The 19,287-nt window shown below is 37.7% G+C and overlaps 1 protein-coding gene across 7 annotated transcripts in view; it reads right to left on the reverse strand.

Moving 5' to 3' along the window:
- Positions 1-826: 826 nt before the first annotated feature.
- NPAS3 (neuronal PAS domain protein 3) overlaps positions 827-19,287 on the reverse strand; it is a 597,540-nt gene continuing 579,079 nt past the window's right edge. For all 7 annotated transcript variants that reach the window (XM_065753476.1, XM_065753462.1, XM_065753444.1 and 4 more), the window contains 3 exons: positions 10,807-10,954; positions 7,746-7,861; positions 827-5,166 (listed from right to left, as the gene is read on the reverse strand). In XM_065753476.1, the coding sequence (XP_065609548.1) occupies positions 3,857-5,166; positions 7,746-7,861; positions 10,807-10,954 (1,574 nt within the window). In that variant the 3' untranslated portion in view covers positions 827-3,856. The remainder of the gene's footprint in view (positions 5,167-7,745; positions 7,862-10,806; positions 10,955-19,287) is intronic.

Below are 19,287 nucleotides of genomic sequence, written 5' to 3' on the forward strand. Positions count from 1 at the left end.
TATTCAAAGTGGTAAAAGGAGGAGAAAAGATTTGGAGAAACCAAAGTTGCTACAGGTTTTCACTATGGCAGCAGTGACTTCATTTTACATGCCCAAAAATTTATGTTCTTATCGAAGTAGAAATTGAGAACTCATAACAAAATAAAATACAGTGCCTCGCACTGCGCACAGCAACCACCACAACCAGCAACACTGCTGCTCACTTTTAACCTTCCCCTTCTTTCCTCCCCCACACACGCTTTGGTTGTGAGTTTGTTGCATCCTTTTTCTGCATCGGTAAATGTTTCTGTCCTCAGTTTGTAAGGTAGAAAGCCTAGCCACAGCACACCAACAACTTGCATATTGCCTGTTGGGGGAAAGAAAGTACATATTTAAAAGAATCAGCAGTCTAGAGAGAGAGAGGATATAATGTGATTGAAGATTTTCACTGTAACACTGTAGAGTACAAAAATGAAAATATAAAGTGCATTTTAAATGATTAATGTACAAAAGCTGACCTCTTCCAGTGTGCATTAATCAAGAAAGAATGCACACTGTCTATAGTGGTTAATGTTGCAGGTCCATTATTTAGCTTTGATAATGTGCATAAAAATGCTCAATATGACAATGAGTTGGGGTAGCTGAGAATTTAGGATGGTGGCAAGTTTGTTGTAGTATTTGGATTAGCATTCTTTACCTACGTCTTGACAACTTCTTTTCTTCAGTTTGCAAGAGTTAATAAAATCTAGCTGTATCCTCTTTCATTTTTAGTTGTTTTTTTTTTTTAAACAAAATAATTTAAAAATACCTGCTCAAACAAATACTACCAGCATTCATTAGTCAGGATGGTTATATGTGAAAGAAATGATGCCAGATAGTAACAAATCCAAGAGAAGTTTATTATGAAAATGGCACCTGCGGGATGAAAAAAATTAAGTTACATAAAGACAACCATGTATGACATGTATGAGAATCTACAAAAGTATAAAAAGAACCCTGTTGTAAATGAAGTATGTACATTTCTGATTTGCAGCATTATCAATGATCAATGAAAAAAATGTTTCAAATAAGCCAGGCACTCGAGAAGTTAGATTCGGTTAGCTTAACACAAAATAAATGTACCATAGCTGTCACTTTTTAACAGTTTAATTTTTTTTATATTGTAGAGTTGGTAACACTGCTAAGATTTATACGAACAGAATCCCTTTCCCCATTATTCAGCTACTTGGCACCAGTCTCCTCATAAAAGATCTCATATATTTGTACAAGAAATAGTTAAAAACACAGACACAGTCTTCACAGGTAATGAAGTTTTTTTCATTTTGTAATTTTAAACACTATGGATTTAGACAGCAGCTGTGATTATCTGTTAGTTTAAATCACCAGAAATCATTTTGACACAACACAGAAACATTTATAAAAAACGAAAAACGAAACAAAACAAAAAAACAACAGCTGTCTAGCTGTTCTTTGTAGCTAATAGGTGCACTCCTTTGATTGTTCAATAGCTAGAGTAGAGCATCCAAAATTAAACTCTGAATTTCCCAATCAGCTTTCTTGCCTGTTTTAGTCCTACTTAAATCCTTCAAATTTAACCTTTAAGAGCTCATTAATTAAATTTGTGACATCCAATTCCCTTTTGCTATTGTTCCACCGTGGCTTTGACCGACATCTCAAATTCAAAGCCATTGGAGGAATTGACTCAACGCAGTGAGTGATCAAAAATTCAAAGGACAGCTGAGTTAATATATTAGCATTGCACACATAAGCAAATATATATGACAATTCTAAGCTGTTTCCTTTTTAAATGACATTGGTTGACCTTTGAAAGGATTTTCTACCTCACTGGTGATTGCTCTATGTATTGCTCCCTCAGCCTACCTGGGAGAAAACCAAAGAAATGCACCCTCTGCTTACGGTTAGAGCACAAGGGACTCTGGGAATGTTAACAACTGAGGCTATATGGCATCAATTTGCTTAATAAATCTGAGCATTACTCTGTAGTGCATTGTGTGGTACACTGGAAGAGTAAGTCACACCCAGAATTCCTCTGTGGGAAAAATGGCTCCATTAACCTTGAGCTAGTTAAGAGTCTTTTATCTCTGAGAGTGAAGAAGAGAGAACAAGAGAGGAAGAGAAAGAGACGGGAAGCGTGGAGAGGGAGGGAGAGGTGGGGAGAGAGAGGTTGGAGAATACACAACAGCAAAGCAACTGCAGAAATTAAAAGGTATACAGACAGTGGAAGCAGCATAAGGTGACATTACAGAGGAAGGCCACCACACAAAAACCACTAACCCCCAAGAATCACTGGTTCACTAGGACTGCAGGAATGGGACTTTACCACTCCAGACTAGAGATAAAGCACAGAGAAGACAAAGGACAAAACAACTACATTAGCTTAGTATATACTGCATATAGTAACACACATTGAAACTGCAATGGGACTGACAGCCAAGGACACTTACACATTGTACACATTACAGTTCTCACATCTGTTATTAGATGCCTTAACAAACAGCTGCCAAAGATGGAGTGGAAGAAGAATTTATATTTGACAGTCATTTGGAGTGTTTGACACTACACTGTGATTTCTGGCAATGAAGACAAAATAGGAGATTTCTTTTCTTTTACTTAATGTGCAGTTTTCAGTTGTAGTTATCTATTTCAAGCTTATTAACCCATTCTTTAGTTTTATAACATATTGGTTTCAACACTAGAAATAAGGAAAAAGCAACAAAAAATACCCAAATCGAAGAATGAAAAGAAATTTACAACCTTCCCTCTATAATATTAAATGAAAAACAAAACATGTTAAATAGTTCTTCTGTTGTTTTTTTTTCCCATTTACTCCAAAGTGTTATTTGACGTAAAATTAGCCTCAGTTACACTGAGAAAAAAACAAAGCAAAACAATATGCACCTAAGAAACTTCTCCTTGCGTCAATTAAATTGAGTTTTTTGTTTTGTTTTTTTTTTCACTTTTTTTTTTTAAGCACTTTTTGAAAAAGGCTTCCTGACCCATTTAAATTTGATGTGAGGCTATGCTTGTTAGTTTGGAGGTAAAAAAAAAAAAAATTAAGTCCTGCAGCAAATGTTAATGAGGGCTTTTGTCTTAACTAACCAAGGAGACTGCAGCACCCGACTATAGACCAGTACGGAACACGTTCTTTCCAAAAAACCCAGCCCACAAGCTGCAAATTGTATGAAGACATTACGGATTAATAAATGATAGCACCATGGTTTTAGAAATTAAGTTAAAGTTTCAGTAATTAACATTTAGTCCAACTTTTCAACATTCTAGTCACAGGCCAGAAATTAACTTTTTAAGAACCCAAATTATTTTATGTGCAAGTAAGAAAATCTTAACCATAAAAAGAGAATTAAACTCTGCATAAAATTCTAAAATACTATCCCCTATTTTAAAGGAATTAGGAACAAAAACCCCTTTTCATTTGACTTAGTCAAACAGGGCACATTGTTTATGCTTGTCTCTTTTAATCTTGATCACATCAAGATCATTTTGAAGTAAAACCAATGGTTGTCACTTTAAAATCTCTTTACCACAACACTGAGTATTCTATGGCAGAGGCATACACATATTAAAGGCATCTTAATAAAGATGCAAAGGAAAAAACACACATCTTAGAAGAAGACAAAATGGCAGGCAACTGGTACTTCGACTCTCTGAAGGCAAAAATAAAAAAATATCTTTACATTAAAGAATAAGTCAAGTTAAAGAGAAGGGGAATGAAATGGGGACCATCATATTGAGAGAATAAACTGACCTGCTCAAATTCAAAGTGCTAGAATTAAAAGTCTAAATTAAAACATAGTCTATGCCTCAGAGTTTAACACTGAACACAGTATGTGGTCATATTTCAATCCTCTTTCCGTTCCAGAGTCTGTGTAGTATGAATGCCATTGCTGTACACAGGAAATGGAAGAGTGGAAAAAAGTCCTTCGGCAGTCGTGAACACGTTCCCTGCAGGCATTTGGGTCAGACTGGCCCCGCTCACAGCGCTTCCAAAGGGTCCCGACATATTGAGTCGGTGAACGTGGTGGTAGAGCATTTCCATCGGTGTTTTAGGATCCAGCCCAAAGCTGGGGCTGTTAACATCAACAAAGTTAACAGCATGGGTGTTGGGGAGGAGGTTGCCCTGCATGGCTAAAGTAACTTCAGCTGGAGCATACCGAATAGTGCCAGTGGTGTAGACCCTCTGAGCAGCAGTGCTTGTTGCGGCAAGGGTTCCCGTTACCCTGTGAACCAAAGGAAGCACCACATTGCCTGCTTGCAACCTCTGAAGGGCTTCCAGATCCCCAGTGTACAACAAAGAGTTGGACGCTGTGGGACCACCGGGGTGTTTGTCCCGTGGAGATGCTGAAAGCGGGGGTGACAAGGGGTCAGAGGACACAGGAGCCAAGGCCGAGTTGGATGAGGTGCTGAACTGAGTTTTGCGGCTGGCAGTATTTTCAGTCCCTGGTGGGGTGAGGACAGAGTCTGGAATGGAGACATGTAAACTACTGCTGGCTTGGGGGGAAGGGAAGTGCTCGGAGCTGGGGGGCTTAGTCATACTGTAGGGCGATTCATTCCTTGAGATTTCCCTGTTGGGGGGGTAATTCCAAATACTGCTATCATTATCAAAATTGATAGGTTCTGAGATTTCTGTTTTAATTTTGAGCACTGAGGCACTGTTTGGCGACGAGAGCAGCTGGGGCTGGTCCACCAAAGCTGAGTCAAGTCCATTTGGGCTTGAGGTGCTTGACAACCTTCTGCGGGTCATGCTGCCTCCCTTTTGCTTTTTTCTTCTCTTCTTCCTCTTTTGATGTTTGCTAGAAGACTGGGCATTTACTTCCCCTGCACTGTCTGAGTCCTTGGCACTGTCCGAGGTCAGTGATTCACAGTTCTGCAACCGCAAGTCTGACTCACTCTCAACAAAACGCTCCACCTTGATCTGCATAGAGCCAAGAGTGCCAAAACTGTCCTCAGGAGCCTTTTGATTCTCAAAGTCCGAATTCTCAAAGCTGTCATCACTGTCCCTGCTGTCCTGGTTGCTGGAGCTGTTCCCATCATCATTACAGTTCATTTCATTATCCGACTGATTTCCTGACTTTTTCCTGTCAGATTCAGGGTCTTCACTGTTTTCTGACTGGTTTCCTTTCTCATCCGACTTTGAGTTCTCATTGTCCTCTGAAACAAAAGGAAAGCGAAACAAATCATTACAAACAGGAATATAATATTACAGCCCAAATCTAGCTTTCTACCTACCAATGAGGCATTCTTTTCTGTAGAGCAACGTTTATTCACAATACAGCATTGGCAGAGTTTTGATCGCCATTAATCTCTCTGACTTCAGATTATCAAGGCATTAAGGGCATATACTATCTATCTGGCCTGAATTTTCTTTGAACATATACTGAGGCACCTTGGCTGAGGAGCCCTTTATATCTGCTCTGTTGGTAAGAACTGTCTTGACAACTGTGAGCAAAACAGCCCTGTTTCATCCGAAGGAAGAGGAGTCAGTGAACAATCCCATTATGACCATTATGCTTTGATTATTGTTCTTTCATTTCTGTGTTCTCCTCAAGTGGGAAGGCATCAAGATGTAGTACTATTAACTAATGAGGATTCTTAGTCCTCTCATCTCATTTTCCTTCACCTTTGCCACTTTGAAAGTGGCACAGCGTCTCTGACTGCTGTGGAATTACAGCTGATCTCCTCCAGTGTTGAGAGGAGAAGCAGGTCATATGTGTATAAATCTGAATGAATAAACCAGTTTAAACAATTTTGTTACGTTGCTAGACTGTCTTTTCACATTCTCTTGAAGGGCAAGGAAAAAAAAAAAAACAAAGAAAAAAGATTCAGGCAGCAAATTAAATTCTTGATTGATCCAAATCATCTAAGGGCCATTGAAAGCAGCCCAGCTACAGCAATGAGAAGCTGTCACTCTTCTTGCCTGAATTCTTTCAGTTGTGTTTTAGATTTTTTTACCTAATTCTAATACAGATGAGATAAACACTCCAGTCCACTGGACTCAGACAGCCAAGGCAGCTTTGAGAATGAATACTCCCCATTATCATGCTGTGTTTGAAAGGGTCATGAAAGGCTTCAGGAGACCCGGTCTTTTACAGAACAGCCAGAAATCTTTTGCTGGGAAATAAAAGATTTTTCTTTTCCCCTCATCAGGGCCAAGTGCTATTCCTTTTAGTACATTTGGGTTGAAGAGGAGAAGGGGCAGTTTTCTTTTACAGACTGGTTACTCCTGGAGTCATACCAAACAGTGCTGGAAATTGTCATTCAAGATCCACCTGGATGCCTACCTGTGCAACCTGTTCTAGGGAGCCTGCTTGGGCAGGGAGGTTGGACTAGATGATCTCTAGAGGTCCCTTCCAACCCCTACAGTTCTGTGATTCTGTGAAATGCGGGAGCAGGTAGGCCTGACAGGGAAGCTGCCTGAGGATTCAGGGCAATGCACTTTGTATTTATTTCAGACAAGTTACTTAGGGAGTTCTGCTTGAGTCATTAACAACAGAAGGACCTCTCATTTTGGAAAATAAAACCCGCAGAAGCAAATGAACAGCCACAATACCCCAAATTACAGCCATCTAGGTCTGAGTTTCTCTTATAATTTTTAAAGGTGTTGTCTTCTAGAGCTGTGGTTTCTAGTTGGTCAAGTGTGGGTTTATGGTGAAGGAGTCTAAAACTGCACAAAATTTGCCTGGGACTTTATCAGAGCTTGAACTGAAACTGTTGGTTGCATCCAATACAGCGCTCTGATTTCAGATCCCTTGCAATTTCTGTTTAACTCTTTTACAAGAAACAATCCTCTCCTTTGCTGTCTAGCAAGGCCTGTGGGCATCTGAGATGTACACACCTGTACGCCATTGAAGAATGCTCTTTTGCTCTGAGTCAGCCTTGTAAGTCATGAACGTATGTGCATTTCTCACCTGAAGGAACTTAGAGTACTCATGAGAAATGCAATTTTCTCCAATTTTGGTTCTTTTTTTTAAATTATTATTATTTTTAATTTACCATTGACATGCTGCAGCAGAGTAACCTCAGTTCTTGGGCCATTGACAGCTATTCTCCTTTAAAAGCCAGTTGTCTGTACCTGTGCCTGAGTAATCACAGTCAGCCATCTGTGTACTAGACCATATGTAAGACTAATTTGTATTTTGAGTTTGACAGTTATATTTAGCTTTTAACATTGCAAGTCCTAGACTTGTTTAGAAAAAAGTTCTTAAACCCATACCTTCCAGCAAATTGTAAATATTTTAACCCAAGAAGGTCCTGAAACTTTGCAATCTTTGCTACCCCCTAGTGAGACTAATAATAAAATAAAAAGCATTTACATAAGAAAAAAGGTCATAAAGACTGGTGGTAGCTGTTTATATCCAGAAAGTTTGACTGCTTTAGAAATATAAGAACTATAGTTATATTCAACAGTACAATTCTTTGGCCTTGCATGGGGCACAACAGCTGTTTTTGAAGCTTAGCTGGGGACCCAAATACTTTGTTCAGTGCAATGTAGGCAAGGATGTATCCATAAAATTAATAGAAACAAAGAAACGTGGAGGAAATTGAGATACTGTGGAAATACTGAGGTTATTAAAAGATTGTCCTGGATTTCTTATATTAAATTCTACAGAATTTTTGTTGTAACAAAACACTCCTTGAGAAATATTGAGAAGCAGTTGGAAAGGCAACCATGTGGCTCTCATGGCATGGATCTTTTGTGAGTGTAAAGAAAGATACATCATGTGTGTTACCTGAATTGTCTTTTGAGTCTGACTCTGAGTCAGAGGTCTCTGAGGATTCTGAGGTTTTCTCTGGCAGATGAGGAAGCTGTGCAATATCCATAGGAGTGTCCTTGTACTCTGGGTTACTGAAGGAGAGACAGCAAAAATAAGCACAATTAGATGACTTGTAGTTTTGCATGTTTTTTCCTCTTTTCATATCAGAGAACATAAATAGAAAGAATAGCAGGGCAAACACAAAACCGTACATTTTTGTTTCCTTAAAGCCTTACAGCAGGGATTTTATGAAGGTATATATTAATAGTCTGTCAAATATTTATATTGACCAGCTTTCATTTTAGTGAATTTTTAGAGCTAATAAAGTATTCTTCCTAAAGTGGGACACCATGGTTTGTATATCTAACAGTAGAACTACACTGTGTCATCATTGAAGAATAGAATATTTCCGTTTCAACTCCATCCATTACTGTGCTTGGAAAGACAAGGAGCGTGCTTTAACTTTTCCAGTCTGCTTTTCTTCCACCACAAAATCTATTAGAGTTATCTCTGTAAAAATGTATCAAGCTTCCCAGAGCCGTTTCAACAAGTCATTTTTCTCAACAAACAGATCATACGTAAAGTTAGTAAGAAGGTAATCAGTTAGGGCTAGAGGAAACAGCCACTACTCAAAAGAGCTTGGCCAGAGAATAACTAAAAAGGATATTTATATACATTTAAAACACTGCACACGTGGATCCATTATCACCAAGAAACTGAAAGCAACCACTCTATGACAGATGCACATATGCATGTTAAGATGCATATGTTAGGGATAAAGAACTGTCAACACACCCATTATAATCATATCTTCAGCTGCTCATGTGGTGCTCACCTGTGACTTGTTAGCAACGAACATGACTGCAATGTAAAAAAGCTACACTAACAGAGAAACTGAAGAAAATGCTAAGCTTTTTCTTGCTTTGCACCTTCCACAAATGTTCCTTTCCCAAACCAGTGCAAAGAGAGAGGAACACAGATAGCTGCACAGAAGTGCCATAGGAACGTTGAAAATAAACAAAGTCTTCAATCATTTTTGAATAGATGAACATTTCTAAGCAGTTCAAATTCCAGCCCTGTGACAGAGCAGAAAATCTGCAGTCCTGTGTAGAACAATGTGAGGCAGCAATAGGGGTGACTGACACATTATCACAATGACACTGCGCCCATATTCAGCCTATTACAGTGTACTGTGAAAATTCAGAGTTCACACAGCTCACATTGAAATGCCATTTGTACAATTACCATCTTTATGGTTTTGTCCTGACAAAGTGACTTTATTCTGTTGCATCCCAGGGCACTCCCCAAATTTGCCCCCTCTAAGCAAAAGATGCTTGAGGGCTTTCACACTGTGAATAACAAGTTACTAGAACAAGAACAGCATTAATCCTCCCTGTCACTATAATTAGTCTATCTTTTTACAGACAGCTGAATCGTACTTTCTAATGCATGGAAATGTATACAGACCAGTACTCTAGCTAAGAGTAGACCTAATTATGCCTTGATCTGTCATTAAAATATGGTTTGGACCCTTCATGGATTCCAGGACTAAGAGAAATCTAAATTAGAAATACAAATGCATATATTCATTCATTCTCTCCTTTTTTTTGTTATATTCAGTCTGTTGCTAGAGAAAATAATTTTGTAGAACATTTAAGGATTGGGCTCACCAACTGTCTGAAAAGGGGACAGAGGCAACTTTTAATATATTTTTGGCCTGCTCTTCTGAATAGAAAATTAGCACAGTTCTGGGCAGTTTGAAGCCCTGCTAACACTGGGACATTGAAGGTATACTTGAAATGCTGCATTCTGCCTCTCTCTTGCAGGCTGAACACACTTCACTCTGTGGATGTTGAGCATCCACCTTCTTTTAAAGTAGAGACAAAGATTGAAAGATAAGGATATACGAGGAAACAACCATGCTCAGTCATAACAGGGGAGAGGCAACTAACCCCAGTCAGTTTACACTCCATCATCATGGAAGGCTTCCCTTGGGATCTCCAGGGCTCTCCTGCTGGGGGTTGCTTCCTTCTCTTTCTCAATAGGGGAATCAGAAATAATTCAACATGCAAGTTTAGGCAGGCTTGGGCTTGCTGGTCTTGGCATAATAAGTCACACTCTAACCCCTGGAGATCGCTTTGAGCTCTCATGGCATCAGAGCGAATGTAGCAAACCACAACAAGCAATTTAAAAGGAGAACAGGTTGGAAAATGACTATTGCATTTCACGACAATCTCAAGGTTTCAAATTTTATTTGTTTTGTTTGCTCTGGAATGAAATAGAAAATCTCCCAATCTTACTGAACACTCACAAAACAGAATGTGTTGAAAAGTATTTTCAGATGAGAAAGGTCAGGTTTATGATTCACTGTCTCTCACTGGCTGTTGGTCTTCCCCTGAGCTCAGAAAACTGTCCTTTGAAAATATTTGCGCTTGGTAAAACAGAATTTCTCAAGGAAGAATCTTTCACTATTTTGATTTCAAAAAGTCTTAAGAGCTACTTTTGTTTGTGAATCCTATTTTGCAGTTTTAAATGTGAATGCTGTCAAATGGTTACAGGAGTAACACGTTATTTCAAGGCTTTTCTACTGAGAAAATTCCGCTCTTCAGAGTGAGAGCTGAATTCCTTTCAGAGATACCTTTCTTATTCTAGGAAGTTTGCTTTCATGCATTTTCAATAACCAAATATACCAGCACCCAGCACTTTATACCAGATTTTATCATACAGCCACCGCAGGTTGGTGACAATTTTTTACATTTCAGTTCAAGTTGGGGAGATTTCAGTGTAGTGAAGGCATGCAGTAAAATGATGGAAGGTTTACTTGAATACTAAATCAGTGTAATAATTCAAAAAAATATTGCAGTGTACTGAGATGTGACAGATTTCTTAATATATTCAACCAAATAGCAGACCACATGAAAACGTTGTTCTCATTAACACTCTACAGCAAGCAATTGTTTTTTCACTAAAACTCTCACCAGCACAGTTAAGCAATAAAGAAAGCAGTTTAAGTGAGAGAGGGGATTGGAAGACATACCTGAGAAGGTAATTGACCCAGATGATATTCTTCTCGCTTGCATTCTTGGCATTGACAGCTATGGTTGCACTAGACTGTATCCAGATATAACCTCCATTCTTCTGCATCCACCGGTAATACTTTGTTACACACTGACCCTTATTCAGCACTGGGGGAAAAGTACAAGTGGAATAAAACCAAGATCTATTGCATATTAGAACAGTCACAAAATGATCTTCACTATAAAACATCCAACATCTATGAGCAAAAGATTCTTGACTTCCTTTAGGTTTAATGAGATGACAAACAGCATCTGACGCTCAGTATAACTAGTTGTATGCTTTACAGGCTTTGAAAGTATACTTTTAATCTGGTTTTGGAAACTCTAGTGGAAGACAAAAAGTGAAAAGAACTACAAATCTCTTTGGTTCACAGAATTCCTACTGCTGTGTGGACATTTTCGATGCACACAGAGTCAGACTAAGAAAGAAAAAGAAAAAAAAAAAAAGAGTTAAATTTATATGTGATTTATTCATAGCTCCTAGGTAGACCTCTTTGAGATTCTGGATATTTGAAAGGTTTGGGAAGATACTCTACCCCTGCTGCTTTGATCATTTCTCCTTATTGCAGGCGATATCAACTACTGAACTTATACATCTGTTTCTTTGATCTTGTCAAACAGAATTTACAGTTCTCAGATGAACCAAATCTCCACTGGTCAGTAGGGGGAAAGTCTTGAGAGAATTTACTTCTACCCGAGCAAAGTAAATCCACTAGCAGACTGAGAAAGAGGCCTAAGGGAAGCACAGAATGACTTGGCTAGACCCAAACAGTGACAGCTTTCTCCAGTGTTTGAAATATGCTAGGAAACAGAAACAAGTAAAAGCAATCAGTAACGTGAAACGGTGTTATACGCTTGCAGAAAGAAGGCTTAAAAAATGCAGATGTTTAAAGGAACACTTAAACCAAAATATTGCCAAATTGAAAGAGATGTGGTTTGTGTGTGTCGCCTCAGTGTCAAGAAAATGGGATGAAATGCAAATGTTTCAGAGGAAGGATGCTGCATAATTTTAAAGAAGATCTAAACTATAAAAATATCTGGGTGCTATTGTTACGAGAGCTTGCTCGTCTGCATTTCTCACTAATCCTGTGAAGTTTTGTGCACTAGAGGGCAGTGTGCATTCGTACACACCTTATGCTTTTGTCATGTCCTTGTCTCCGTCTGCTAAAATGAAAAACCTCTAACTGCTGTAATAAATTTGGCTAAATTAGCTGCTAAATGGTTATCTCAAGTAATATGTATTTGCATTAATCATCTTGCTCTAAACCAGAACAAGCCAGAGTCCTAAAGACGTAGTAAATTCATATTGTCCATTTAATTACGGCTAATAAGTGCTTCATATACAATGGTTTCATGAAGTACATTTATTTTTTATTTTTTATTTTTTATTTTTTGCAAAGAGAAAAGAAAAAAGTCATTTTGGAAAAGAGTTAAGTATTTAAGGCAGTTAAAGTTCATGCCATAAACGTGACAAATGACACTTTGGAGCTTTCAAGTTAACCAAATGTCTATACCCCTAATTATATATTTCAATGTATCTATATCTAGATCCATGTACAACCGATATCTACAGGAAAAGGATATTTACAAAGGCAGCCCTACAAACACGGACTTTTCCCTTCTTTGGAGTTCCCCCCTTAACTCTGATTTTTTAACAATTGAATGAATAAGTGCATGTAAAAAGTTCAGTATCAAATTCAGCTGCACTAAGAACAAATATCTGCAATCTGGGTCCTTTTGTTTTGCAGTAGCCTTCACTCAACTAGGTTTCTTTCCAGAAAAGATCCATAAATTTTCCCAAATTTTTATTTTTTTTATTCCAAACTAAATATCCTGCTATGATAATTCATTGCCTTCAAAACCTCATTATACAGCAGAATAAAGATAAAACATTAACAACTGACTACCCAGCATTTCTGTCAAAACAGTGTTGCATGCTACTTTAGAAAACAGTCTCACATAAATTAGTCCAAATTTATCAGTTATGAAGAATAAGGGACGAAACTGCTCTAAGTTTTGATTACGGGAGACTTTTGCATTTCGTTAAAATAGAACATTCAAAATGCTGCTGTTTACAGCTGACAGTAATACTGATATGCCTGGAAGCCTAGGGTGATACCTTTCCTGAAAGCTGAACACCTACAATTACATGCAGTGACTAGTAAATTCTACCTGCATGTGTACCCTGCTTCGACAGAGGGGTTGGGCTCAAGGATCTCTAGAAATCCCTTCCAACCCCTACAGTTCTGTCATTTGTGCTGCCCTCTTTATAACGATTTCTACCCAAGTTTACCATGATACACTAATGTTAAAGGATGAATCTTCATAACAGCCCACAATGCATATTTGAAAGTCAAGATGAGTCACTAGTCAGTAACCAAAGAGGACACAGCAATCCTGCACAGTGACAGCTATGGGGACCCAGATCCTCTAGTCCTTCAGCCTGTTTGATTCCAGACAAGTCATTTCCTCCCTTAGTACCTCTTACGCTGATTGTTTCACTGCTGGAAAAGTCTATGCCACAAACTGCACTGAGCATTTGTTTCAGAACTTTGGAAAAAGGGAAAATTTAAAACTTTACAAGCTATTTCTGAAGGAAGTTGTGTTTTTTCAAGAAAGAATACACAGTATCAGAGTTGCATGCAAAAAAATCTATAGCCAGAGTTCAGGCTTCCAAACTGCCGTGCTCTCAAGAATATCTGAAATACTATCTTGAAAATTGGCTTTCCATGAAGTTCACGTACCTGCAAATTCCCGCTCTCTATTTGGTCAGCTCAGATCTATTGCCACGTACATAGAATTTTCCTCCCTCCAACTGTCTAAAGCACATTTCATATGAGAGATTTGTGGACCATGCTCTAAAGGAAGTCCCACGATTCAATATAAAAATTCTCTCTGTAAAGAGATTGTCTGGCAGACCAGCTGTGCTGTTCTGCTAAATCTGGTTCTTACATCCTTTGAGAGTACACTGGATAGTCTCAGCCCAGGTCTGAAAGATCATACTGTAGCCTGGAAAAAAATTCTCAATGTGATGCAAGAGAATGAATGAAAACATTTGGTATTTTCTACTCTGCAGTATTCTTTAACTGTTGGCATTGTCAAATTGCAACTTAGAAATTAAATGAGAATTTTGAGAAAACATGCAACTAGAAGGACACATAAAGAAGGGAAATCTGTTTTCTTAGTAACCCTGCTGTTATTGAAGAAACTTGGTTAGATTTTGAGGATCTTCAGTTCGCAGATATGGGGAGTCCATTAATAATGTTAGTGCTTTTGAGAGTAAATGAAGTGCAGAATTAGTCCAACTTAAGCTGTGCTTGTGAAGTTATGTTTTGCTACTAGCAACAGACAACACATTTCAGTTTAACATAAATTTAGGAAGATATAATGGCATTTGGAACACATTCTGAACTTACTCAGACTGTCTTTAAGGCAATTCCCTTACTGAATTCAGTTCTGTGTCTTTGTACACTGAGAAATTCAGAGTTTTAAGTTTCTGTTTGTTTGCAGAATTGTTAGCAAAACTGTTTTCTATTCTGCAAAAATATACATGGAGTACCCAGCCCAGCAGACAAAGCAATGTGTGGGAAAGTGAGAGAAATCCCCACTTTAGTGGGATTTCTCAGATGACTGAAGTTGGATATGACTGTGCAGGATTGGGTGTATCAGCCTATTTGTAAGAATAGCACAAAAGGTGACTTCTCTTGTAGACTTTGTTTCTTGCCAATACATGCATGTCTCCAAAATGTTAATGGAAGTTACATACGTGTATAACAAAGAGGAAAAAAAATCCTTGTTACCAAGACAAGTTGTGTGGAAATACAGAGAAATCTTTTGAACACTGGCTTCTCAGCTAAACAGCTGTCAGAAGCAATCTTTACAGTGAGTATAACCATGAAGAAGAGAATGAAACAAATCCTACACACTAGGAAAAAGATGACATATAATTTTATGTATATATATATATATATATATACACATACATGCATATCCATATAAAACCTTTAGTCAAAGGTAATTACTGAATGTTTTAAAATAAGTGACATATTCCCTAAAATGGTGGATGCTAAACTTGTATAAAATTTGCTGAGGCATTACTAACTCAGCTTCAATTCAGCAGTTAGCATGCAAGAAATGCACAGTACACAATGCTAAAAACAAAATTAAAAATCTCACTTGTTTCTTAAAGTATGAATATATTGCTATGTACGCAGTTCCCAACAGAGGGATTTCAGTTTTCCTTGGTAGCTTTGTGCACAGCAATATACTTGTAGCAGTGTAGTGAAGGAGGAGGGAGGAGAAGAAACAGTCAGTGTTCTTTGCAGGAACCTATTTCTGTTAGGAAATCAAAATAAATCAGTACAAGTTTGTCTTCAGAAATATGGTTACAAAAAGAAAAAGAACATGGTTTCTTCCTGTAAGGCTGTTCTGAGAAATCAAAGCCAAAGCTTCTAAATAGTGAGTTGTGTTTTAAAAGAAGGAAGTAGCTTAATTCAGTTTGAAGAGATGAAGAAATTGTATATCAAAAGCAGTCTTTTAGCAAAGTCTCTTACAAAAGGACATTCTACTCATGTGCATATGCATTTAAAAGCTACACTATATTGCGTATTCAGGTAAGTATTGAGTAAATAGGAAATGATGAGATCATCTTACATATTCACACAGCCTCACAAAGAGGTTCTTTATAATTAGTGAAAATATTGAGGTTACATCTGCTGTGCTATTCAGCCTTCTCCTTGAAATACCTTTATCAATGACTGTATAGTATTGATACCAAATTCCCCTTGTAATAAACTTATAAGAATGTTTTTAATTTACTGCAATAGGATGAAAATGCCATATTTAATACCACAGTTGGATACTTAGCTACAGCCACAAGTACTCTTTCTACATTCACAAAACTGGCAGACGAAACATGAAAAGGAATACTGACTCTTTAATCTCTACTTCTCCACCTAAGGCCCAAGGCAAGCTGACAGGGTAACTTCGTTCTGGAAACAGAGGGTTTTTTTTTATTTTTTTAATTCTGGATTACTTTTTCTTCTCCTTTTGAAAACTGTGGGCTATAGGGGAATGAGCCTGGCATAGACTTAAAACAAGAACAAGTTTCTTTATCTGAAAAGTTACAGTCCTTGATACTTACAGGAAGGTCATTTTCAAAACCCACAGGAAAAATAGCATCACAGCCAGAAAGAGTGCATTAAGTGCCTTATTTGCTTGTAACAGAGACAGTTTTTCATTTATAACAGCTCCGAGGATCAAGTGAGCCTTTGATGTTCTAAGGACTTTTCTATAGATTTTGCAATTAGTGAGTTAGATGTTTTAAATAGTAGGCATACACAGAGTGGATTTTAGCAATGAGAAAAAAGGCCTCAACAATATTTAGTAATGCTAAATGATGTTTGTTACTTAAACAAAATTATGAGATAAATGATGAAAGACCTGTAGATACACTTTGAGCAAATGTGTCATCTATATAATTCTCTGCAAACACTTAGATTTATCATCTCCTGCACTGAGGGGGATGAACAGGAGGGGATGTAAGCACAGCCTGTGCATAAATGTACTCTCTACACAGCAAGCAAAAAGCATTGCTTCTACAGCAGGTTGCTTGAGCAAAAATGACACCATTCTGTCACTGATGTCTCCATGGATCATGTTGCTATACCTCCCCTCACCACAGATAGCTGCTTACCAGCCCTGGGATACTTCCAGTCTCTCATCAGAACATCTTTTTAGTTTCGGGTAGAATTTGGTGTATCGCGTCAGTAACACTTAACTGAGAGCTTGGCTGCTAACCAGCTGCTGGTATTATGCAGTAATACTTGCTTATCTCTGGACATACATTCATCTTTTACTAAGTCAAGCGGGAAACTGCAGTTTCTATTCCTGAAGGAAAATTATATGTACTGGTACCAAAACTCCCACCTCACTTCTCCATTCACATGAAATAGTTTTAAGTGTATACATTCACTCTAAAAATGCTGTGCATGGCAATTGATGAATTGCTTACTTCTGCAGTATAGAATATTGCTAAATCATCCAGCATGAGGATGCTACATACTTAAATACCTGACAAATTAGGCAAAAATAAGGATTAACAGCCTTGTTGAGAAAAATATTAAAGCAAAACCAAACCGCTACTCAAGTCTGTAAACAACCATTCAGAAAACCTGAACTTTTTTCCCCTCCTCCTTACATGTTAGCTACTACATACTATTTTTACCATGGTCCATCACTTAAAAATTGTTTTCTTATCATTAAAGCGCATGTTTAACAATAACTATTATCAAGAATGTATTGTGCCAGGGAGGATGTTTATTTTAAAACATTGCGTGGGTATTGAACAAATGCAATGACAGTCACAGTATCTAATTCACTGTATCACTAGATGCACTTTTTTTGTGGAAGCTTGCAGCGTGCATATCAGAAACCTCTTCTCTTGTTTATGCAAATAGAAATAATGTAAATAAACTAGATTTCTTAAATAATAAAATGGATTGAAATATGAACTCCAGATTTTTTCTACCTAGGATTCGCTAGGTTTTCTTTTCCCCTTCTTAACTTTTCCTCTCCCATGTGATTTGTCTATCTCCCTGTGACTTTTAAAACTTCAATCCTGCCATAAAGTGATTTCCTTCTGCTAATATTGAAACGGTCCTTTAGAAACTCAAGCCTGCTTTGAACACCAACTTCAGACAGAACTTCCATTATCATTAATGAACTCTGTCTGTTCAAACTGGAGGGGAAAATGAAATCCCAGATCCAAATTTTGCCTTCAGCTACTAAAATGCAACATCAGAGGAGAAATTTGGCCCTGCTTGCTCAAGAAGCTTAAATCTGTTCTCCATCTCTCCACTAATATTAATGTCCATCATATGAAAATCTATGTAAGATTAATGACTTTACAACATAACCCTTTCCATGCCAAATTTATCAGCATACTATACACAGCTATATTTTCTACAAATAGAAAAGGAAACAGAAGTTTCACAGAGGCTGATTAAAATATTGCAGTTTGGCAACTATATCAATTTGCTTTTGAATTTCATACCTTAAAGATGGCCTGCTTTGAGTGAAAAAAATCCTTTTAAATATGCTTTTGTTTATGGGTTGAGTCTGTATGGATGCTCGTATTGAGCATGGTTTTCTCAGCTTAAAGCCTAGAGGAAAGAGATCCACACCACAGCGCTGTGGTAGCGTGGCACAACTGAACGTTTGAATGCCTTTAAAGCCACTAAGATTCATCATCATCTCACTATTGGCAGTGAATGACATAATGCACATTTAAAACATAGTGTCCCTTTTAAACCAAATCATTTGTGAAAAGAATAATAATCATTAAAAATCCACGAAAAACGTCAAGCCTTACAGAGGTAGCTTAGCACTACTCTTGCCATCAAATCCATATAAAATAAAAATAAAATCATGTCTGAATATGTAAGTTTCTTGTGATCTCAGAAGCAATGCCTAACAGACTGTGCAGGTTAGGTACAAAGGCTTCAGCTGTTTGGCAAACAAAAACCCCACTGGGCCAAGGTCCCAGACATCAGCCCACTTGCTTTGTAAGTTACAAGGTATGAAAAAAAATATATATTGATCCACCACTAGCCACATCACTCATGGATAGCAAGACCACAGTTGATTTATGCAGGTTCTTTTAAAGGAGTGCTAATAAGTTCTGTTGCCACACTATCACATACTTGATATGCGCTACAGATTTTACTGATACTATTTTCATACCCTTCTGGCTCTGGAAATTGTCTCCCTCAGAGACAACAGGTCAACTGCCCAGACCTTTGAAAAAGAAAAAAGAAGATGGAAAAAAGAGAAACATAGCACTAATGTATTTTTAACACTCTAGAAAGAGCTGTAGCAGCCTCTTCATACATTAGCATAGTTACATTTCAGGATGCAATATTTCACAGTCTAGGAAACTACAAAAAAAAACAACAAAAAAACCCCACAACAAAACAAAACAAAAAACCCCACACCTTACATTGTCCTTGGATTTTCAATGGAGCAACACTCACTCTACTTCTAACTTACATTATCAAGTAATGTACGATTTTAGTCTCAATAATCTTTGAGCAAATCTCAACAGTGAAGGTGACAGGTATGTGACTGGAAGTACTTTTCTCCTTCCTTTTTTTTAAATGCCATATATTTATAGAGCAGCCAGCTGGTGGGTAGCAAAGCGATGTCAAAAATAATTTAGTGGACAGAATGAAGGTAATGTTGCTGGAGATGCATGCTAAAATCATATATATTTTCAGATATTCCCACAGCCTTGCAATTCACCATGTGGTTCTGCAATCTATCATGATGTGAGTATCAAAGAAGTATAAATTCATCAATGGATTGGAACTCTTGAGTACAAAAAGCTTTAGAAAAAAAAATGAAGAAAATCATTAAGGGAGTAACTGGCAAACCAAAGGTTT

Source organism: Cyrtonyx montezumae, unplaced genomic scaffold (assembly GCF_038088225.1).
Source record: "Cyrtonyx montezumae isolate F1298 unplaced genomic scaffold, pur_monq_1.0 scaffold_10, whole genome shotgun sequence".
In the NCBI taxonomy this organism is placed as follows: domain Eukaryota; kingdom Metazoa; phylum Chordata; class Aves; order Galliformes; family Odontophoridae; genus Cyrtonyx; species Cyrtonyx montezumae.